Source organism: Python bivittatus, unplaced genomic scaffold, assembly GCF_059951505.1.
Source record: "Python bivittatus isolate LINGU-HERP-01145 unplaced genomic scaffold, Pbiv_v1 ctg000070_np1212, whole genome shotgun sequence".
In the NCBI taxonomy this organism is placed as follows: domain Eukaryota; kingdom Metazoa; phylum Chordata; class Lepidosauria; order Squamata; family Pythonidae; genus Python; species Python bivittatus.
Window position 1 is genome coordinate 30,032,113 of NW_028277034.1, and position 24,053 is coordinate 30,056,165.

General features: G+C 37.2%; 2 protein-coding genes across 2 annotated transcripts in view; one reads left to right on the forward strand and one right to left on the reverse strand.

Annotated features, from left to right (window-relative positions):
• Nucleotides 1-606, forward strand: part of MFSD8 (major facilitator superfamily domain containing 8) — a 21,808-nt gene extending 21,202 nt beyond the window's left edge. Inside the window, exon 13 of the transcript XR_015794572.1 lies at nucleotides 471-606. The gene's annotated coding sequence lies outside the window, so the exon portion shown is untranslated. The remainder of the gene's footprint in view (nucleotides 1-470) is intronic.
• PLK4 (polo like kinase 4) lies at nucleotides 3-23,521 on the reverse strand. The gene is made up of 16 exons (XM_007441750.4): nucleotides 23,317-23,521; nucleotides 18,261-18,356; nucleotides 17,468-17,563; nucleotides 17,276-17,390; nucleotides 15,645-16,677; nucleotides 15,132-15,232; nucleotides 13,185-13,528; nucleotides 12,049-12,153; nucleotides 10,648-10,750; nucleotides 6,418-6,567; nucleotides 5,136-5,263; nucleotides 4,680-4,768; nucleotides 4,422-4,548; nucleotides 4,033-4,170; nucleotides 3,265-3,371; nucleotides 3-574 (listed from the first exon to the last, which is right to left on the reverse strand). Exons 1-16 carry the CDS (start codon nucleotides 23,344-23,346, stop codon nucleotides 475-477), a joined length of 2,862 nt encoding a protein of 953 aa, XP_007441812.1. The 5' UTR covers nucleotides 23,347-23,521; the 3' UTR covers nucleotides 3-474.
• Nucleotides 23,522-24,053: the final 532 nt, after the last annotated feature.

Below are 24,053 nucleotides of genomic sequence, written 5' to 3' on the forward strand. Positions count from 1 at the left end.
TTATTAGCAAACTAATATCACTGTGCATACCTAGACATCTGTTAAATAAAGCAAGGGATCTAAATTATCACTGCATTTATTTTTTAACACTTTTGCAGGGACATCTCATTAAAAAGTTACAAAAATATAAAACAATCATAAAACAGTACTCTTCATATCTGAAAATGGCATAAAATACAAAGTATTTACAGGCATATATCGTAATAGCAGAGGTGTTCTTTTCTTGAGAGCTCCAAAAACAGAACATGCACATATATACATTTGTGAGGAAAAAACAAGATGGTTACAGGATTTTCTATAAATTACATGAAATGCAAGTCATTTTGCTTTAATGTTTTAAAAGTAGAACACTTGTACATCAACTCCAGTTAGGAAAAACCAATCTGGGTTCTTTAAGGAAAGTCTACTTCTTTTTAGTATAAAAGGAGTTTATTACCATTAAGTAATTTTAATTTTTTATATCCAAACAGTTTGTCAGTGGGGGCCAACTGGATTAGTAAACATTACCAGAATGGAAGATAGACAGTGCAACTTTTCTTTGATGAATTCTGGCAATTTCTCATCTTCTCTATACCTAAGAAAATACACAAGATACCAACATTCAACTTCTAATCTTTTGGGCTAGCATTTCTTGTTTTACATCACCCCATTACATAATAGAAGTAATATAGTATTTATACTAAGTAATATAGTACTTATAGTAAGCAAGAACTGCACTGAATATTTGGGAAGGGACCAAAAGTCATAATAATCTCTGCTAGTTTTCAGGGCGGGAAGTGGGGCTGTAGGGTTTGGGGGAATTTGGATAGGTTTTTGTTTTCTAAACTGTTAAATTTTAGTGTAAAGTTAAAATGGTTTGACAATGAATTCCCAATTTTGTGTTCCCATACAATGAAGAGATAGGACAGGTAATCTGTAGCGATACTCAGGATGTTTGCCCTTGGCTCCAAAATGGCTGGAGATCTCTGAAGCACAAGAGATAACTATACAATATTCTCAGATGCTGAAGAATACTTTAGAATGCTGATATTAATCCACCAGTGAATAACTTGTGGAAGCAGAATCTTCATTTATGAGCCAGAATTAACCAGCTATTAATTAAATAGTCATGTATCTGAAGATTAAAAAATGAAGTTCTCATACCTGATCTTGCTGGGTGGTGGTAATTTCTAGGTTCTGGGTTTAAGTTATGGACTTAAATGGGATAAACTATCAAAGAACATTGGATTTGTGAGAGCGTGTGAAGGATACAGCCCTCAAATGACAACTGTGTTGGCAGAGCCAGTTACTAAGCACCCATTCTGTGAATGAGCTTTCTAGGCTGTTCTCTCCTGAAGTACCTTTGTGGAGCCCCCACAGCATTCTTGCCCCTAAATATGTTGGAAGCTGGTGCTTTGCTTGGGGCAGGCCAACTTTCTAATTTTGTTTTATAAACGTCTTTTTTTAAAAAAATCAGGTAGGTACAAAAGAAGGACATACTGGAGTCCACAGGCATTCTCCTCTTGGATTATAGGTTCTGACTAGGGCTATTACCTCATAGTAAATGAGTTTTTAAATGAAACTTGAATTATTTAAATCACAGTTTAAGGACAAAAGCCAAGGGATAAAAAATAAAATGAAAACCAGTTGTATGCTATGGTTGTTTCTGCACGTACAGAACCACAAACTAGCCAACCACATTTAACCTACTGTACACTGTGAACATAACTTGTGGACAGTGTGTGGTTCAAATGCAAAAAATGGGATTGAGTATACCATAACCATAGATAAACTGTATTTTCTTCACATTTCTCCTGCACAAATATATTTTAAATACTGGAAGTTCCTAAAATCGATTCTTCAATGTATGTTTGAGACATCAGGGGTTTTTGTTGTTGCTGAGTTTGCAAATAGAACTACTAGGTAAGTTTGCATGTAATTGTAGATCATAAGATTTCTGCTTGGGTGTACATGCATGTTGTAACTAAGAAGTCACCCAGCTGCCACCCCTGAGAAAAGGCAGGAGGAGTCAACCACAATTTAGTTAGCATCACTACCAGATTCCTATTTTGTCATTATATGCAAATCAGGAATTGTGATTTTAAATAAGTTAGTTAGTCTAAGAATTAAGAGCTTAAGAATTTTGGGTTAGAGTTCTTGTAGTTTCCTTTAACCACATTTCTTGGTCTATATTTAAACCAGGCTTCGCAGATTGTTTCTGTGAAACAATTCTGATTATTTCTATCATTCCAATTGAGGGGGAGTGAAAAACATACAAATACAGCATTCACTTCAAGTCACATTTCAACAGATGGCTACTAATGGGGTTACATTAGAAATTTACTGTTTTCCTAGTCTTTTCATGAAAATGACTTTTCAGAACATGAATTATCCCACCTTAAAACTGGAGATTACTGTATAATTGGAGGACTGTTAATTTCTTACATTTATAACATGTTCAGGTGAAAAGACTGAAGCAAACTAGCTTACAGCATAATATGCATAACATGAGCTTGCAAAAAGGTGGTATTTGGAAGACATTTGCGTGCCACGCACCCAGGGATGTCTTAATTACTTTGCTCAACTCAGCCTTTGAATTAGTTCAGCATTAAAGGGGAAGCAAGATCAAAACTATATGATTCAGGGCAGTCTAGATTTAATTTCCATTTAAACATTTAATCATAATGATGAAATTGAAAAACATAATTTTGGTACTTGAATAATTTGACATTTTAAGATTTTTCTCATATATACATGCACAAATTTTTAAGTTATTCTTTAATGGTTTTCCTGTTTTTATTATTTTTTATTATTTTTTCCTTTTTTCTCTCTTAATTTTAGGTAGTTCAGGTGTTTTTCTTTGTTAAGCATACAATTTATTATATAATAGTTTTTTTCTGTCAAAAGATTTATTATATTAGTAATATTGTTATAAAGTTTATATGTAACATTAATATGGAATGCCTTTTAAGAAATTTTAATTATAACGTTTTAAAAATAATATAGATGTAGCAATACAATGTTAATTGAATTGACGAAAAACAAATGGAAAAAGTAATAAAATAATCAGGATTTGCAAATTGAAGTTTTAATAGTTGAAAACTTTTATCAAAATTGACACCACTCACTTTGCAAAAAATCACTTTACTGGAATTTCCTACACACTAAAAAGATACTTCCACAGTCCCTAGGCTCTTGCTTAGAACCCAAATAATCAGAAAATAAAAAGTCTAAAGACTGATATTTGTTGGAGGAATACTTAATAATAGCAAGACTGATACGCACCTAACACTGTCACCGGATGGAGATGTATATGTAATAGAGGAAACACCAGCCTGAGCAACCAACTGGGATCCATCATTAAATTGAATCCATACTGCTCCACTTGTCAACTGGCAGAAAGAAAAAGATTAATCCACATACTGAAATCTATTTTACGGCTATTTTATAGCTCCTTTACATATTCACTCATCAAGGACTAACAATCAAGAAATGATCCCACATTGAAAAGCTATTACTTCATATACAAGTGGTTTCATAATTAGGACCTGGTTTCAGGCTTAAGTGAGAGGTAATCTCTATATTTTGGCCTCAAAATGCTACCCCAGCCAACAGCATTAAACACTGCCTGATTCACAGTGGTTTGATCTCAAAGCAATGATTTATTCAGAGACACTTATTCCACTGGAGAGGTAAAAATTGGATAGAAATCATTGTATCCATTTTTCAATGCAGTGCAAATAATGTTGCTTACTGTTTAGGCAATATGTATTCAGATTTTTGGCTTATTATATATGTGCATGCACCTACTCATGCAGAGTAATTCTGACAATTTTTATGTATGGGCACATCCCAGTCTCAAGTGCAGTAAGAAACTTAATACATGTGTTGTGTCCTCCTGTTAACTACAGCCTAATCTGCAGCAAATATCAAAACATGGGGAGAGAGAGAATGGAGTTACAGCTTTACAGATCAACTTGTAACTTGCTCTCTCCTCCATTTTCATGATCATATAAAGCTTGTTTTTTTTTTCTGAGTGAATTACAAACTAACCTGAGAAGCCCAGCCAACATTCTTTACGAAGACAGACTTTAGCAATTGTGCTGAATTTGGAACACAGTCACTGGGGCTACCAGAGGAGCTCTTTGATTCAGTTATAGCTTGTGTGAATGCAGATTCTTCATAGCACATCTAGAAGATATCCATGGAAATATAGGTTGCAATAATGGATCAAACATTGCCAGAGGTTTCAGTGTTTAACAATATCATTTAATTTCTCTAGATATATACCAAGAATTCAATCTTGCCATGCATACAACCCAACACCATTCCTCAGGTCTCTCTAACCTCTCTCGGACAGCTACCAAAATTAAAATTTAACTTCACAGTATATTTTTTTAAATCTTGTAATAAAAGAATGATCTATACACATGCTTACTTACAGGTAGGTTAATATTAGAGATCTGAGTTGAAGATTCAGATCTGGCAACATCTCTCTTCAAAGCTGCATTCATCAAAGATGGGGCTATACTTGATAAAGCTTTTGGAGATTCAGGATTTCCTGGTTTACTGAAGTGGAAAAAGGAAAAGGAAAAATTTAACTCTATAGGAAAGCACATAAAAATTTTTGTTGAAAAACTGTTGGCCATGTGAGAAGCATTTATATTGGAAAATAAAGAACACCAAATGTGACAGCTTACCGACCAACAATAATAGGGAAAAATGGAACACTTTCACTTCTTTCTTCTGCCAAAATGGCAGTTTCTAGTGCAAGGCAAATGCGATGAGCCTATAGTAAAAAAAGAAAAAAGAAATATATACATAGAGGCATACTAAAAATTGAATTGAAATGTGCTAATTCCTTTAAGATGGAACAAGAGCACAGTGGACAGGGGCAATACCAATAGAAAGTATTGATAATTCTATTCAAAAGACATTTTAAAGCTTCTATCTATCTGAAATAGGTCAATTTATTAAAACTGACTGAATAAAACAATTGAGAGAGATTATTTTTCATTGACTCATTCCCCCAACTATTTATCACAACTTCTTACAGTTTTTCAACCACAAATATGGAGTTGGAACAAATCAGAGAAAGATAAATTGGAAAATGTGTTCCATACTTCCACCTTTTAAAATACATAAACAATATTCACCTCGTATGCATGATTCATATATATTTGTATATCCTTCTGTAAAATTTCATTTTCTTCTCTTATCGTATAGGCTTTTCCAGATTTTTCAATTATTCGTATTGCTCCTGCTGTCTTGTGTATTTTTGCCCCTAGAAGGAAAAAAAATGGTCAAGCACAGGCAATGTGCTCTCATTCCACGTATACTAGAAGAAAAAAAAATCACATTTGAAAATTTCCAACTGTTTAATATTATCCAGTACCAGAATAAAGCCTGTGCAGTCTGTCTGCCAGCAGAATATCATGAAAAAAAAAAATCCTTACAATGCAACTTTCCTACTGCCTTCAAAACCTCCTCCAGAAAGTTGCCCAGGAATAGAAGCTCTCTTATGACATTAGATCATGGCCAGATAACCTTCTTCAGGTAGTCCTCAGGTACGACCACTCGTTCAGTGACCAAAGTTACGACAATGCTGAATGAATGGTACTTACAGCGGGTCCTTGTTCTGGCTGTCACAGCATCCCCACGGTCACATGATCATGATTTCCGATGTTTCCTATCAACTTCCCACAAGCAAAGTCAATGGGGAAGCCAGCAGGAAGTCAGAAGTCATGGTCATGTGCGGTCCTTGCTTAACAACCCATGTGGTTTTTGCTTAGCGATAACAACCAGGACTGCGGAATCTAATGGGTATCAGCTGCATGTGGACATTTTGGGGAAGAAGGCTGAGAACTCAAAGAGGATGGGACTATATGACACCTTTGAGTGGAATTAAATTTGGGTGAATTGAAGTCCTTTTTTTAAAAAAAAGTAGATTAACTATGCTTCCCATCTCAAAAAGGCAAGTCTCCTGCCAGTTTTCAGCAATCATGATCAAAGGAGGCTCTGAAGGCCATTTAAAGGTGCTTTGGATCACACAAGGCTGTATCAATTGCATGCAGAGGTCCATCAAGAAAAAATGTAAATATTAACACTTACTTAATTTTCAAACAATTAAGTTTTATAATAGTTACAATCACTTATAAATATTACAACACAAAAAGTTCCTTTAATAAATAAAAATAAACCAGTCTCCAATAAAAACATAAGGTGCCATGTATACTACAGTGAAAACCCAAATATTTCATTTGAATTTTGAGATTTTTAAGAGAATTTAGTATAAGTAGTGTATGATGAATCAATTAATGAAATTCCTTAAAATACATAAATTAAAGAGCTATTAGCATTATAGAGTCATGGTCAACTAATAATTTAATAACAAAACTAACAGCTGAAGGGAAATGTGCAGAACTGAAGGACACATACCATCATAAAAACAAATTTCCACATCTGCAGGAGCAGAATTTTCCATCAACATACACTTGGCATATCTTGTATAGAAGGTGACCTTGGGTGTTTTGGATCTTACCAATTGCACAAATTTGGTGGCATATTGATACTTTTTCCAGTACTTCTCTAAAAGAAACAAAAGGGTTAAAGTTGTTATAGTTCAAATTATCTTTTTACTTTTAAAACAAGCTAATACAGCTTGATTTTAAGCTCTGCTCATCACAAGCTAAGAAAAAAGAAAATCAGTTTTTCCCTACTCATTCCATCCCCGTATATGTAAATCATCCAACATTTCATTTCTATTCTTTCCCTTGTTTTCATACACCCCCTATGAGCTATAATTCCAAACTTTATTCATACATAGGTTTATGCTTATGTAGTGCTGGTATTTTAAACTGATGAGAAGATGTACAAATCATTGTGGCGACCTAACTTATTATTATAGAAACAACATGTGGAAGTAAATTGCAAACATGGTGCCTACTAAAGCCACTTGAAAAAACTTTGAACCAGTTCCCAGAATAAATAAATTGGCCTCCATGAATTAATATTCAGCAAGCCCTCTTGATACATCATCGCTCTGGGGACTTGACTTGCCCCAACCTTGCTGATCTTTCTAAGGCCTCAAAGACCTGGTAAGCTACTGAACTGCATGTGTAGTTGACCCCATATCACAGCTGTGTACTTCAACTGATCTGTTAGTTGGTTTTCTATCTCAGCTGCCGTATATGGTATTTACTGATTTGTTATGTTTTAATTCTGTTTTAAATATTTTTAGCTGCCCAGCTTCATGTATTTGAGATGGACGGCCTACAAATTGCGGAGGGAGGGAAGAATCCCAATCAGATGATTGTCAGGCATTTCTAATAGGGTGAAAGAACTGTAAAAACTTAGTTATTCCTGGAGATAGGTCAAGATAGCAAGCATCTGTCCAAAGAATCACAGAAGTCAAAGCCACCTCAGTGGCACTTAACTAACACAGTACATGGAAGGGGAACTGCTCTAGCTCAGTAGTAGCGTACTTCCTGCATCTTCAGGCAGGATTGGGAAATTCTTGTCTGAAAGTGGCAAACTGCTAGCAGTCAGAGTAGACAACAATGGACTCATTCTGTGTAAGACAGCTTCCTGCTGAAACTATTTGATTCAGCAAGCATGTTTATTGCTAAACAGAGTCAGCATGTAAATGAATGGACTCACATTTGCATAGGGAGACAGCAGTGGTGAGGGGTGGAGGCAAGCATGGATGCATGAACCCCAGTCAGCGGGGGGCTGAGACTGCTCAAGCAGGGCCTGCAGCACAGCACAGGCTGTGCTTAATGAAATAATGTGTAAGACCATGGCTGGCAACCAGGAGGAGACAGCAAACCATGTCCAGTATGCAGAGCTCCAGCAGGAGACCAGGTATGCAGATGGGAATGTGCAGCGGGTTGAGACTGCTGTGTTGTAGCAGGGCAGGTGTGCCAGGAACCCGGCGGCCAGGGAGAGGGAGGCGGCAGCAGTGAGACCAGCGCTGGCAGAGCCCCCGTGCAGAAAAGAATGAAGATGGCTAAGGTCAGCTAGGGGCAGCAAGGGTAGGTGGCAGTAGAGTGCAAGGTGGACAAAAGGGCAGAGATGGGGGAAAAAGATAGGTGGGTGTTACGAAGGCCTCACAAAGGGCCAGCAGCTGCCTCGGCCAATGCACCTTGTCAGCAGTGGGAGGAAGAAGACAGCAAAGGACAACTGGGAGCAGCGGGGGTAGGCAGTGGTGGAGTGCAGGCAGCCAAAAGGGCAGAGATGGGAGGGAGGAGATAGGCGGGGGGGGGGAAATAGGCAGGTAGGGGGAGTTGAAGCAGAGGTGAGCACAGCAGAGCAGGAGAAGCATGAGGTCCTGGCCTAATGACCACAACCAGGACTACCAGAACTGCCGTCACTAAACAGTTCGGTGATGTTTCCCTTAATGACCACTTAGTGATGGAAACTCTGGTCCCAATTACTTGAAGAACAGTATTAACAAAAGTCCTTTTTCACTATTTAACAATATAGTTTAATCTCACTGAAAAAAAGGAAGCCTAGAATTTATTTTAATATTCAAATTTAGTACTGCCAAGCAACACAGGTTGGCTAACAAGTTGCTATGGTACTAATATACAGGTAGTCCATAACTTACAACAGCAATTGGGACTGGAATTTCTGTCGCTAAGCAATGTGGTCGTAATGTGTGACAGTCCCGGTTGCTGTAGTTAAATGAATCCCTTGGTTATTAGGTAAGGCAACTTCCTGCTGGCTTCCCACAACCAAAGTCAGTGGGGAAGTCAGAAGGAACTTGCAAGTCCCAGGCCTGCAGGCACGTAAGTGGCTGCTGCCAGTTGGGGGAAGGAGCGAGGGGATGTGCAGAAGGGTCAGGGAGGCTGCATGAGAGATGCAGTGCAGTGTGGAGAGGGTGTGCAAGGGTGTGAGGGAGGGTTGGGAACAGTGTGTGAGAGGCACCGCATGGGTCGAGGTAAGTGCACGAGTGGGCGCGCGAGGGTGTGCAAGAGGCACTGTGCAAGTCAGGATGTGTGAGGGTGGGCTCAAAAGCATGGTGCAGGTTGGATGTGTGGGGTGTGCAGGAGGCGCGGCATGGGTTGGATGAGCAAGAGGTACCACCTGGGTTAAGAAAGGTGCGAGGGTGTGCACGAGAGGTGCCATGCAGGTTGGGGAGGTGCATGGGGGTGCATCAGCACAGCGTGAGTACAGAGGACTGGGGGAGGGTGCGTGGGTGGGGGAGACTTACCCCAACGACTTGCAACCTCCCCTGCCAGCTTCCTCACTGACTTTCTGGGAAAGCCAGCAGGGAAGGTTGCAAATGATGACGTGATTGTGGGGTACTTGGCAACCAGTCATAAGTGCAAATTGCAATTACGTGGCTGTGGGGGTGCTGAAACTGTCGTAACCATCATTCTTTCAGTGCTGTTGCAACTTGGAATGGTTGCTGACTGAATGGTTATAGGTTGAGGATTACCTATAGCAAAATTTCAGTAAGCTGAGTATTTATATTCAAATCCATTACATTATTCTCATATAATATCTTCAAGAAAACTTTAAATGGTTACAGAGCATTACTGTTATTATGGTGCTGTAATCTGTGATGCAGTGAAAACATAATTCTTGAAATGAATACATATCTGACATTTATAGTATGCCGATATTAAAATATAATTTGTATATAATGATTAGCACAGATTTTTTAAAAATGTGTAGACTTGAAAGTATCTCATATTATATTTCTCATATGTGGGGAGGAGGGGTCTGGCTCTTTGAGCAGTAATCATATTTCAACTACCACTGGTGTACACAACACACGGTCCCAAGGAATATAAAAGCATTACTTTTTTTTTTCCTATGCCATGACAATCTGATTGTTCTGAAGATGATCTGAAAATGTTCTGGAAATAAATCTTCCAAAAGAAAATTATTTATCTGTTTTGGACATGAACCAGCCCTGGACAGCTGAATTATATGATCCAGAACATGTTGATATTCCTTGGTATATTCTGTCCCCAGAATGTATACTACTATTACTTCATTTTCCATAGCAGTTTATTATGCGGTATGGGAAGAAGATAAATCCAAATGCCATCTTCACCATGTAAAATTAGTTACTTTAGGAATTAGTAATGTTCTTGACCCACTTGACAAAAACTTTCCCATCCCATGTAAAGAAAACAGAAAAGAAAGAATATTTTGGAAGCGCAAAATCAGTGATATATTAACACTTTTAAAAGGCTACTTATTTGAATGGGAGGTAATTATTCTTTCAAAGCAGTTAAGGAAAAACTTTTTAAAGAAGCATATATAGCTATAATATCATCACTTTCAAAAAAGGCACCAGTATGCACATTAATGGATAGATGATACATATAAATATTTTGATTTGATATATATGTAGAGATGTGTACATATATACACCTGCTGGCACACAGGATGGTAGAAAACTGAATGAATGAGCTGAGAAAAAAAGATTATACTGCACTTTACTATAACTTTGTAAGATATCACAGTAAACCACAGTTCTTTAGATTACTGGCTTACCCTCAACAAGCAGTGTACTAATACATGCTGATCAGTCACTCCCACTTGTTCCTGGTTTTGTTCTGAGTCAGCCTGAATCCTGTCACAAATTCCATCCAAAAAATGTGTTCTTAATAGAAAAAAAAATTCTAAATGACTCAGAGAAATTATCATTACCTGGCAAGTTGTCAAAGCTATATACACTTAGGTGCTCAGGGGATGGCGGTGGTCTGTCATTAAGAGGAACACCTATTTCTTCATTTGGATGGTAAACTGTGACCTTAATATACAGAAAACCACAGTCTCATTAAACTAAATTATAAACAACAGTTACACAATAAAGGTTACTTTAAATTAAAACTGCCATATGTTTTCAGTTCAAATTAATGTTCTTAAGAATGGTTTGCTATCTTTATTGACCAATATTATCTACAAATTTTACAACTACAAATTAAGAAATTTTAAGATTAATCAACTTAACTTAATCAAATCAGAGGCTATTCAGTGAACACTACTCAAAAGAATACTTTTACATTGAAAGCATGATTTAAGCCATGTTGAATAAATCACAACTGGCTGGATTGTAATGGAATGCATGTGCGAGGAGGACACTGGAATGGAGGATCAAGGTTATCATGAGGGAGGGGGAGCATTCCAGGAGAGGTTGCAGGGGAAGCACTTTCTCAGCCCACAGCAGGACCGTGAGAAGATGAAGAAGCTGAGACTAGCCCCTCTGTAGAGTCTCATGGGGTTTATCCACTAGTTGCTTTAGCATAGGTGAGAGTCTGTCTATAAGGTGCAAGCTACTAAAGGATCTATACTGGACTGGACTGCCTCATTGTCGTTCTTGGGCTGGGCCTGACAGGATTCATGCACAATACTAAGCCATACATGATTATTTATAAGGTATGATTAAATAAGCCTGTGGCTGAATTGATACGATACACAAAAAACATTATGGTTTAATGAAATACATGATTCCTGTTCCAGATCATACAGACAGTCCTCAACTTACAACCACAATCAGGACTGGAACTTCTGTTGCTAAGCAATGTGGTTATTAAGTGGATCACACCCAATTTTATGACCTTTTTTTGCCATGGTCGTTAAGTGAGTCACCATGGTCATTAAGTGAACCGTGTAATTGTTAAGCGAATCTGGCTTCCCCCATTGACTTTGCTTGTAGGAAGCCCCTTGGAAGGTCACAAATGGCAATCACGTGACCCTGGGACACTGCAACCATCATAAATACATGCTGGTTGCCAAGTGCCTGAATTTTGATCACGTGACCGTGGGGACACTGCAACAGTCGTGAGTGCAAGGACTGATCATAAGTCACTTTTTTCAGTGCCGATGTAACTTCAAATGGTCATTAAATGAATGTTTGTAAGTTGAGGCCTACCTGTATAGGATAGGAGGAATATTCAGTTTTAAAGTATATAACTTTGTCTGTGTATTTTTCCAGGAGGTGAAGAAAACTTAGCAAATATCTTCAACTGAATTCTACATAATATGGCAATAATGGCATAAACATATTTTGTAATATTAAAATTAGGAAGAATAGAAATTACTACTTACCTCACTTCCATCACAGCATATCTTTAGTACTTCTTTTACAAACTCCTGTGAATTATATTCCTTTAGAAATTCCATACATACTTCTCCTGTATCTAGAATACTCACCTAGAATATATGTTGAAAATCAGCAAAATAAATACAATGTTTGCATCACATCTGTAGTGCCAAAAAGTCATTTATATAATACTACATAATGCTAATGAACAGAAAAAAATCCTTTTGTGTCACTGAAAAACAATTAGGGTTATGTGATAACGAATGTACTCGACATACATACTAGGAGAAAAAAAGGAGATGATCAATGGAAAAATAATACCATGAGAGTTAAGCCAAGAGAGTTTAAACTAAAGAGATAAAAAATAAAGCAGCAACACTCAAATAAAGACAGAAGTAAAATTAAAAATTAAGGACTGACAAGAAGCCCTTTAAGTCCAATAACTGAACTGGAAACTGTCTAAAAGCAGTTATATTTGTTGCTGTTATAACAAAAAATAGCCACTAAACACAACAAAAATATGCAAAACAGATTATACCAATTTTATTTTTTCCAGGCACTGAACCTAAACAGGAAATTTATTTGCATAAAGATGCCAGTCTGCCAACACTGATGGTATTCTTAATATTCCTCTGTGGACTTACTACTCAATCCCTACTCCACTGAGAAAAATCCTATGGGGTACAGGTTTTGTAGCAGTGGAAACTAACTATGTATTCTTTGCTTGTCAGCAACAGGAATAGATTGTAGCTACCGATTCATTCCTTGTATCTAGTGGTTTCTCAACCTTGGCAACTTTAAGATGTGTGGACTTCATGCTAGCTGGGGAATTCTGAGAGTTGAAGTCCACACATCTTAAAGTTGCCACGGCTGATCGCTTGTTTGCGCCCATCTAGTTTAATTGAATGCAAGTATGGAGCTAGTCACAGCTAATAGTTAACATTTGGGATTCAGTACTTCAGAAGAGAAAATGAAAGTTAATCATAAACATTAGCTTATAAGGTAGCAATTTAAAGACATTTAAACATGCTTATGTTTATAATCACATGATTTTTCTAATCAATTTCTATAATCATTTTTTCTATTTTACTACTTTCTATTTCTGCAGAGCTGTTCTTTTGAAATGTAACAAAGCGCTTACCACAGCGTTTTTTGTTTTCTGTCTCATTGGTTTCAGTCTATGAGCACTCAGAGGAGAAACAATATTTCGCAGGTGTTTTGGCTGTCCATACTGTGGCTCTTTGTCTCTGTTTTTGATTTCAGACACAAGATGGAGACCAAATGCAGGTGCCAGCAGGGCCTTTTCAGCTTTACTTGGAAGTCCAGTGATGTATTTTCTTAATTCTTGTGGTCCCATAGTTGGTGCAGAATCAGGAGAGCTTTTACCTTTTGAACCATTTCTTGCTCTTTTTAGAGTCTCTTGAGGCATACCAAGATAGAACCGACAATCTCCATTTATATTATACGAAGGTTCTGAGACCTGAGCTGAAGAAGCAAAATAATATTTTAAACATTTTTGAAATGCATTCTGTTATGGAATTTGTCCTTAAAGAACAGAAAGAAGGAACAGTTTTCTTCTAAAGTTAAATGAGGTTAACCCTTTTATAACTGATGCAGCATATCATTTTAGTCTACTTTCTCTGATTCAAATATGAAAATGTGCAACAAAGTTCAATTCCATTTAAATTAAATTACCTGATTAAAGTAATGTATGTTATTATATAACTGGTAAACTAGGCATCTTACTGTATAAACTGTTTTCCGAAGTATCACAGCCAAAGAACAACAATAATATTTTTAACTATTTACTGAGAATTTGAGTTTTAATTCTCCTGTATTTAGCATGTGTGTGCCCTTGTCAGATTTCTGTCAGTCTCCTGCATTAGAAAACACCAAATTATATGTGTTCTTGCTTTCAAGATAAGCATATGGATAGGGAGTGGTGAAAATAAATCCCATCCACTGTCCTGATAGTGTATGAATTACCACATCTTCCCCTTCTGTCAAAGTAGAGACACAATTAAAAACAAAAATTGAAAAGAGCATTACCCACAGATTCAGATAATCCTAACTGCATATCCTTAGTTACAGAGCCCTAAGGGATTTCTAGTAATTAAAAATGTTTAAGATTTAACTACTGTAGTGTTAAATTACAGCTGTATTTTTGTATTCTTTCAATACATGATGTAATGTGATACAGTGGAAAGAAAACTCCTCCTTCCCTTCTGTTCCTGTTATCCTTTTCCCCCCTCTCACATGCAAACCAATGCTAATAATCACTTGCTGTTTTTTATTATATATATTTCCAGGCAATAACTAAGTTGTTTGAAAATATCATAAAAATAAAGTTTTATTTTCAAAACATAAAATATATATTACTTAAGAATTCAAATAACGTATCTTCCAAGGACAGATGGTGCATAATACTAATTCGAGTAGGTAGTACTCTTATTTTCTTATTTTCAAATTATAATGTGACTCATCCAGGAACATCTGGTTGTTGTAATTCAAACACTGAAACATTTTGTATCAAGTAAAAGCTAGTTCCCACATTCCAGAACTCTGCACTATGATCAGTGAATGCAATGTGGGATTCAATGAAGGATGAATAAACACATCTCATATCCGACATAAAGACACAGAGAACAAATTATGTTCCCTATGATCCCCTACAACCTATATGTAAGTTAATGGTTCCTGCAAACCTTTGGGAAGAATAAAGCAATTCATATTAATGTTATGACATAGTATCAAACTTGCTATTTTGTCCCAACTGCAACTCACTGTAATCTTGTAATACATGTATGCATGAATATATTAAAGAGACCATGTGTTTCTTCTACTGCACACAACAGGCTTATAATAGCAACTTCTTCTTCCTCTGGAGCAGATTTACCCTTTAAAACAACCTCTCCTATATTCTCTATCCTCTTTACAAAGTGATTTTTATATTTTTATAAATTTATTTTTATATTTTAATCTTTTACACTGTTATTGGATATGCACACAAAGTCCTTATGCAAATTTTCATTATAAGAATTATCTGTTTTATTCAAATTTAATGGACTCAGATTAAATAAATCCATACCACCAAGCTGCATATTTCCAAGCCACTGCTGCATTGTTTCAGCTTGAGTCTTCAGTTCTAAGAAACCAGTGTTAGTCTTCATTGGACAGGGAAAATCTGAACTAAAGACAAAATACTTATAAGCACTCTCTATTAAAATGTACACAAATAACTATTTTATAATTATCATGAGTTTTACACTTTATAACTAAATGATCACTAAACATATATTTACTTAATGGGCTAGATTATAAATCAACATAATACAATATAAAGAATTATTTCAGAGAGTAGTTATATTTTAAGTTGATAAAGAGGTTGGTTTATTTCTTTAAACCACAGTTAATTTTTCCAGTTTGTCCAGCTACTGAACTATGATTGGATACAAACTGAAATGTTTCTAATATTACAACTGCACTGAAGGTATTAGGAAACCCGATTCTAAACCATTATTTAGAATTATGTTAAAAAAAAAAGACATTATATTATAGAGAACCCAATTAAACTCAATTAAAATAAGAGTTCAATTTTTACCAAGGCTGTTGTTTTACAGGTGGTGAAAAATGTTTTTCTACTGAGTCACAGTTAGTGGGAAGCTCTTCCTTAAATACAACTGAAAAATCACCATAACAATTTGCAGGAGAAAAATCTTTGGTATTTTCTATTAGTCCTTGTCTTGGTTTCGGGAGGATTTCCAAGGAATGGCACCTTTCCACTTGATTTGATATTCCTGGATTCTGACTGTGAGATGTGCCTGATCTTTCAGAGGAGTGTGCCCTCCTGAGGTAGCGTGAATGAGGTCTTTCTTCAATTAGCTGCATTGTTCTTCCCCTTCCAATATTGACAACTTCTTTTGTTGGAAGTCCCTGGTTGTTATGAGGACAGCTTCCACAGCCAGTTGTGACATCATTAGCACTCTTATGTTTAGGAAAAACTGTCATTTTGTTCGGAAGTGGGTGCTCGACTAAAAGTCTTTTCTTCTCTTTTAAGCAGCCACTTGTACTGACACTGGGAGAAGCAGTAGAAGCTGTAGAAATTGTGGCATTTCCACTGTCCATTGAATCTTCTACATTTCCTAAATCTTTACTTCTTACTGACCTACCATTGGACATAAAAGGATGATCCAATACAGCTGAAAGGCTTAAACGATCTGCTGGGTTTTTTCGAAGTAACTGGTGAATGAGATCCTGAGCTTCTCTTGACAAAAACACTGGCATTTCATAATCTGCCAGTACGACTTTGCTCAGGGTGTTCTTTACTGTATCAGTATCAAAAGGTGGCTTTCCGGCCAGAAGAGTAAAGAACATACATCCTAAAGACCAGACATCAGACTCAAGCCCATGTGCACTTCTTGTGGCTATTTCTGGAGAAATGTAATTTGGAGTTCCACACATTGTATAATGTTTTTCATGAGGCATTTTCAATTGTGTTGCAAGTCCAAAATCAGCAATCTTGATATTCATATTGTTGGTGAGTAAGAGATTAGAGAGTGTAAGATCCCGATGGAGTATTCCATGGGAATGCAGATACAACATCCCTGTAATAATCTGATGCATGAAGTTCCGAACTGTATAGAACAAAGGGAGATATAGGATGCTTTAAGTCCTTCTCATAACAAATATATATCTTACACGTTCAGTGAGAAAGCTGATATGTTCACAGGACTCACAAAGCCAGGATTCAAGAAAATCCCAGACTTAACATAAAAAAGCTATGTCCTGAGGCATGCAACATATAATACTTACTACATACGTCTTCTACTAGTGCAAAACAAATCATTTACTTATTCATCCAAGTTAAGTTTCTGATTTGTAAAAGGGAGCAAAGAACCAAAATTCAGTTCAGACTACATGCAAAACAATGTCTGTTTTTTTTTCTCTGAAACCCTGTCATTTTCTTTTGTGCAAACATTACCAGTAGTGAAACTCTGAAACTGAATCGTTTCTCAAACTGAGCAGTAAATCAAGCAAGCTATATTAGTTATGAAAAGTACATCTGGCTCAATGTGCAAATTTTTAACAGTTTATATTTACATTTCATATAAATGCATTACAGTATTTGGAAATTTCAATGTCTGAACTTAAATTCAAGTAAGGGTGTTTTTTTTACTTAAAAGTTTTAAAATGCATATATTTTTATATACAATTAACATATAGCAATCCTACCTTCTTCTTCAGAAAAAATGTTCCTTCTGTTTTTTAAATATCTGCTCATTTCTCCATTATGACACATCTCTAATATCAGGTACACATAGTTACTATCTTCAAAGTAGTTATACAACTAGGAAAAAAAATAAAAGATTACAAAAAGTTAAAGCTTAATTATAGATGTTTCAAGTTCTAGGGGTAATTCCTTACCTCAAGTATGGAGGGATGCTTTAGTTGGCAATGAATCTTCACCTCATTTTGCACTCTCTGTACCATTCCAGCTTTGTGCATAGCTTTTTTGTCAATCTAAGAAGATAACAGATCTTTTCAGCTCATATTCAAATGTGAAAATAACCATCCATTGAGACAGAATCAGCAAACACTCATGTTTAACACAATAATGAATAATACTATTACTTCAAATACAGATTGCTTTATTATTCTCAAGCAATAGTTTTGAATGAGTGTTGATGCTAGAATTGCAAGTTTGAACACAGGAAAACACATGTACTGAATAAAATAGGCATTACTTCCAGGTAAATATGGTTAGGATCTGGGTATAAATATTGCTTTGAATCCCTTTGAATGTTTTATGGAACTATATTGGATTTTCTCATAAAACAAACACCAGCTGCCAAGTTACATCTTATCTTAAAAGTATGGCTTGGCTGTTGTTTTAAGTTTAAATAGCAATCAAAGGGTGATGGGGAACTGATTGGAACTGCAATATCAATGAGATATACTTTTACATTTTAAATTCTCTGTGGTAATAAACTTCATTTACAAACTGGTAGATGCAGAAGGACAACATTTCAAAGAAGTAACACTTTAAAAACTCTACCAATAACAAGTCCTAAACAGAAACCAAACTGGTGCAAATAAAAGAATATCAGGGTGTGAAATATGGAATTTATTAGCCTATTAGATGCGAAAAGGTATGGCTAAACCATTCTGTTTCCTCCAGTAATTTCACATTCTAAGTTCTGCTCTGCTGGCCACTTACCATTTTAACAGCCACTTCAAGCCCAGTTTTCAAGGATACAGCTCTGTATACTCCTGCAAAGGAACCCTTGCCCAAAAGGTTCCCCACCTTAAAATCCTATGAATGAAAAAAACAACAACAACGATGATCCTTTTTTTGTTTACATAGCATTAGCCACTTTTTAAATATGCTACATGCATTTTCCCATTCTGCAGTGAATTTTTACAGAGAACTGAGAAAAAAATGTATTTAAGTAATAATTTGAAATCATTTTAACTTTTACTTCAAAAAGTATAAAGTGAAATGTTTTTAAACAAATAAAGGTGAGGCCAAGTAAGTATATTATAATACTGGAAGAAAGAATTAGTTCTCTGTCCAGGGCAAAGAGTTAGCAGGTGCAAGGACAACTAGGAAAAACTGGGCCTGGATCTGAGTCTACAGAAATTTTCTACTAAGTTCATAGCATTGCTGGCTTCACAACTGTTATTATTCCACAGACTTTTCAACAGTTGGCTACAAAAGCATTCATCCCTCTCCCCACTTGCATTAATATGAGGTAGACTTAATGAAAAGGTATTCAGACTAGTCTTGTAAGCTTACATGTAATTCCTGATGTTTTTGTAATGTAAAACGCTTGCTCCTTCCACCCTTCTCCTCCCCTTCTTGAAGGTACAAGCAATCTCCCTACGCACAATTTCCATGATATACACACTTTCTCTACCCCCTTCCAAAAGAGAACTAGCCTGCTTGCAATCTGGAGAAAAAATTTTAGGCATCTTAGAGCTGTTTTTGATTAGGCAATCTTATAAATGTATTAATAACAGCAATAATAATGACGCTACAACTGTCTTCTCCAACAACCGGCGCCTACTCGGCGGGTGCTCTACCTTGATGGAGCTCTCACAAGGCAAGCAGCGGGACATGCCGGCGTAGGATGCGCCGCTGCTGGGCAAAGGAGAGAGCAGAAGACTGAGAAGCCACTGCGGCATCCTGCCCGGGAGTCGAGCCCACTGAGAGGTCCGAGGTACAATCTGTGCAGACAGGCGACCTTGCCGCCCTTTCTCCCGCTCCCAAGGGAGACGCGGCTTCCATCACCCGCTGCCATAGCAGCAGCCAAGGAAATACTCTGGAGGGCGGCAAACCTGAGCACCCTCCGTGCCCCTCCCAGTCCCCTGGGATCCCGCGGCGATTCAAGCGATTGCCGCCTGGCCACGGAGTCCGGAACATCGAGCCTATTCGTCTTTATCTGGGAGCGAGCCCACGAACAGAATGGATTGGACTGAGTCAAGTTATCTCAATATCTCATTACGGTGGCCTAGAGCCTTCTTCGCTTTGAAAACAAACCCAATGATTTAAGGAGCATTTTGATTTCTTTTCTCTCACCCGCCTCTCGAAAAGAAGGAAGCACCGGAACCCATTTGAAGCAGAAACTTTAAATCTGCTACACGTACATTTGGAGAACTCCAGATTAGGATATGTCTTTAAAGCTTTGGTAAAATAGACATTTTAAAAGAGATTTACACTTCTTTTTTTTAGCATAACTTGTCTTTCTATTGTTTAATTGAAGTTTTTTTTTCTTCTTTTCTGACTGTACTTGGATGTGCTTTAAATTGTAAAGCACTCTAAACTTAAGGATGGGATGGGCTATAAAATGTCAGAACTAGAGCTATGATTAGCTAGAAAGTATTATAAGGGTAAAAGAAACATACTATTTATATAAGGTTGGTTGTTGATTTTTTAAAAACTCAAACTAAATACTGTTCATAGTTTGATCAACAATTCTGTCAACTCCTGCAGCCACTACTAGAAAAATTCTGGATAACTGACAACATTCATATTGTAAACATACTCCCCAATGTAATGGCTGGATTGCAAAGGCTGTGTAACTATATGCTAAATCAAAGGGTCCAGTAAGCACAAAAGACATTCCACCCTGCATTTTCAACAGAAATGTCTAAGAGAAAATCTACAAGAGAATCTGCCAACATTGCTCCCTGTTCCAGTTAAAGCAACAGGCAAAAGTTTTAACATAAAACAGTTCTTTAAACCATTATACAATTGCTATAGTTTTTGCAGTGCTGGCTGATAAATATGTGATATCACTATACACAATCTTACAAAGAATCCAATTTTTACAATAAGCTCTGATTTGAGAAATGAGTTTTCACGATTCTACTGCAATGCTGATCATGTTTTCCCAAGGATTCTTTTTTTTTACCACTCTATAGCTTGAATTGCAATCGAACTGTAACTTTGTTTCTAGACACAAGGATAACACTTTTGAATTTAATAATGCTGTGAACAATTATTAGCATTTTGTGTACGTACATTTTGCTATTTTCTGTTTTTTGTTATATTGCTATAATTGCACATCTCTAGGTGGCGCACAAACCCAAATTATAAAATAATGAAAACATAAAACCTGATCATAATATCTGTACTCATAAAAGAACTCAGAAGATTAAAACAGGACAATGGCAGTCAAATAGCTTGAAAAGTACATATGTCATCTTTTAAAGACTTATCACAACAGCTGTGCTTTCATGGCTTTTTGAAAAATGACTGAAATGGGGGATTATTTCTTGCACTATTGACATAAACAAGAATCTGTAAGAGATCCTTGCAAGGTGCTTCTAGAATTACAGAATGAACAGATGAGCATTACCAAAGGTAATATTAATATCACATAAACATATGTTCCTCAGTAATATTTAATCTCTTTCATACCTTTTACTCTTACATAATCCCTGTCAGTATAAGCTGGCCCAAATGTGTGTGTGTGTGTACACACAATTATAAAATACTTTTTAGGACAGTTATGTAATATTCCAGCTTGGTCTCTGGTGTCTAATTTAAAAATCTTCTAGCAACTAGGTTAAAAAGCTTTTGCAAACAAATAGAGGTTAGCTGGTTTGTTTTCTAGACTATCAAGCCATACATAATTGAGACAAACACAGAGCACTGAAGATGTTATCTAGCCAGGTAATGAAATGTTTGCAAGAAAACAACCAAGCTCAGAGAACCCCAAGGACTCCACAAACACATATATACTGTATATTTCCTGTGGAGGATTTTCTCTCAGCCAGCTCTCCTTTCCATTTCTCATCACTTTCAGATGGAAACAGCACTATCTTACAGCTTGTAATATGCAGAGAAATAATAGATCTGAGAGGGTAGGAATGTTACCATGTATCCAGATTTACACTTGGAAAGGTATTGTTATCTAATAGAGGAATGAAGACTTTAAATTCAATCTCAAAAAAAAAAAAAAAAGGATTCAGTGTATTGCAATAGGAAAGGCAGCACCTGTCTGCAACACCCTAAGGCAGCTATGCCTGTTCCTGGGATTGCATGTAGCTGCTTTAAGCTTTCCAGATAAGTGCTGTGTTTGGGCTTCAAAGAATCTTTTAGATATGGAATCTCATCTTACGAGTGGCATAAGAATTCAGAGAAATTGAAAGCAGCTTCTGCTTACATTTCTGCCTGCTATTCTTTATGACTCTGAAACAGTGGTAGGTGGCCAAGGAAGGCACCATAGTAACTGAATTGAATAGATATCAAATCATTTTTTTTTTTTTTGGTCTGCGCTCAATCATTACTGACCCTGCAGTGACTGCTTTTAGTCCCATAATATTTGAAGGGATTAACTTCTAAGCAAGTCTGTATAGAACCGCAACTGTAGATTCAGGATCATGCCTTTGGAAGCTACAGTCCTATATACACTCAAAGTACTGAGTATTCCTCTTGTTCACAAGATGCTTAACTGTAGGTTTCTCAGCCAAATTTTCTGAGAATATACTGAACCATAAACTAACCATACCAGCTAGTTCCACAAAACATGCTGGACTAAATACACTGTTGACTACTTAGTGGCTCAGGGTAGTCAGTGTACATCAGCGTAGTTTACCTCCAAGAAGGTAAGATTTGTACTGATTGAAGGCACCTAGCTGACTTTGGCTGACTTAAAAAAGCTAAGCAAGATTAGACCTAGTTAATACTTGGATAGGAGAGCTCCAGGAAATCCCAGGACTATAGGCTAAAATAGGAAGTCAAACATATCAGAAATTAATGGCAAACCACTTCTTTATTGTTGCAGCAACAACAACAACAAGGATGTGTCCATGAGTTCACCAGGAGTCAAGCCTGACTTGGGCCAGATATTTCATTTATATACCAGTTATGGCTTATTCAACAAACCATAGTTGCACAAAATGGCTTACTGTGGTGTGGAAACCTGTCAAGGTCTGAATGATTAAGAAGGTTATGATAGAATTTAGCACATAGAAAGGTTAGGTGTAATTCACAATTATCTAAACTGAATATTAATGTTGAAAAATTGAAGGCATGTTTCATAAAGCATTCTAAAATCAAATTGGCCATCTGGACTCTAAATACAGGCATATTGTTACTATGAATGAATTCCTTCCAGCATGGGATAATTTGTAGAGGCTTACTGGACTGCACAGATAGATGCCCACCTTGTTTCCATTGTTTGATTGTGTTTGTTTTTAACTTCAAAGGAAATGTTGGAATTGGGTATAAATTTTGCTCTCTTTACAAAGGGCAGTCCCTAGCTGATCTTGACTGATCCAAAAAATGTGAAGCAGGGTGAGATTCGGAAATTGAAAAAAATATCTCGGAAGAAGGCAGTGGCAATTTACTTCCGTGCTGTTCCTAGGAAACAGAGACGCGTCTATGATGTTACCGTGAATCAAGCTCGACTCAAAAAATGATGTTACTTTTTAAAACACGTTTTGGATCACGCCCAACTGTCCGTTTATACGGGGCTAGATAGAATGGAACTCCTCGTCCACAGAAAAGCTCAAGAACTCTCTCTTACATAGGAAAGGGACCGGGGCCAGGATCTTTGATCGTCAACTGTGTTCTGCAGGGGTGGGGCTTTTGCGCCGCTTCCTCTGTCATGATAGGTAAGATGGGACCAGTGGATTACTCAGAAACCCTGCCCCCCCCCCGACTGGATAATGGTTGAGCGCAATCTTTCCCCAAGGAGCGAATGGCGAAGTCCAGTCCTTTTTCCCCGCCCCGCCCCGCCCGTAGTGTAATGGCCGTTCCGCACCTCAATCTTCTCGCCGATGCAGGTCGCCATGGCGAAGGTGGTGCGCTCACTCCTTCGCGCTATCCGTTACCACTATCGCATGACCGCCTAGTCTGCGTCCTTCTCGCTAGTGTTGTCGGTCCACAGGCCTGTCCCTTCCCGCTATGGGGGTCGGGGAGATACTCCCTCCTTGAAAGGCTCCATTTTGAAAAATCGCGCCGTTGCAAACTGCGCCCAGAAAGGCTGCGTTTGACGTCATACGTCATTTCCTTTCTGGTTCCTTGAGAGGAGCGCGTGCGCCGTAGACTGTTTATGATCGGCAAGAAAAAAAGGGTCAAAAGCGCATGCGCAGGATGGGAGTAGTTTAGCTATAGTGGGATCGTAGAATATTTAGGAAGTAGATTCTCGAATTTATGTGGTGCGGGGGGAGATAATTATGTTATAAATGAAAGGGCTATATTCATACAGTAGTTTACTCAGTGATCTCAATTTACTGGGTTCATCCAACATGCTGAACCATGAACTAACCACGCGGTTGAGAATGCAGCTGTTTGAGACTAAAATGTGATGAGTTCGTGGTTCAGTGTGCTGTGCAAACACAACCGAGACTTGTTGGCTGACTATCCAGCAAACTGCTTCGTGCAGGGGCCGGCCAAATACTGGAAGGAAACTTATAAGTATATGTTAAAGGCGTGTTTCTTTTCTCTGCGTTTCCCCTATTAATTTGTCGTCACCAGTCTACAAACGTCTTGTGTCAA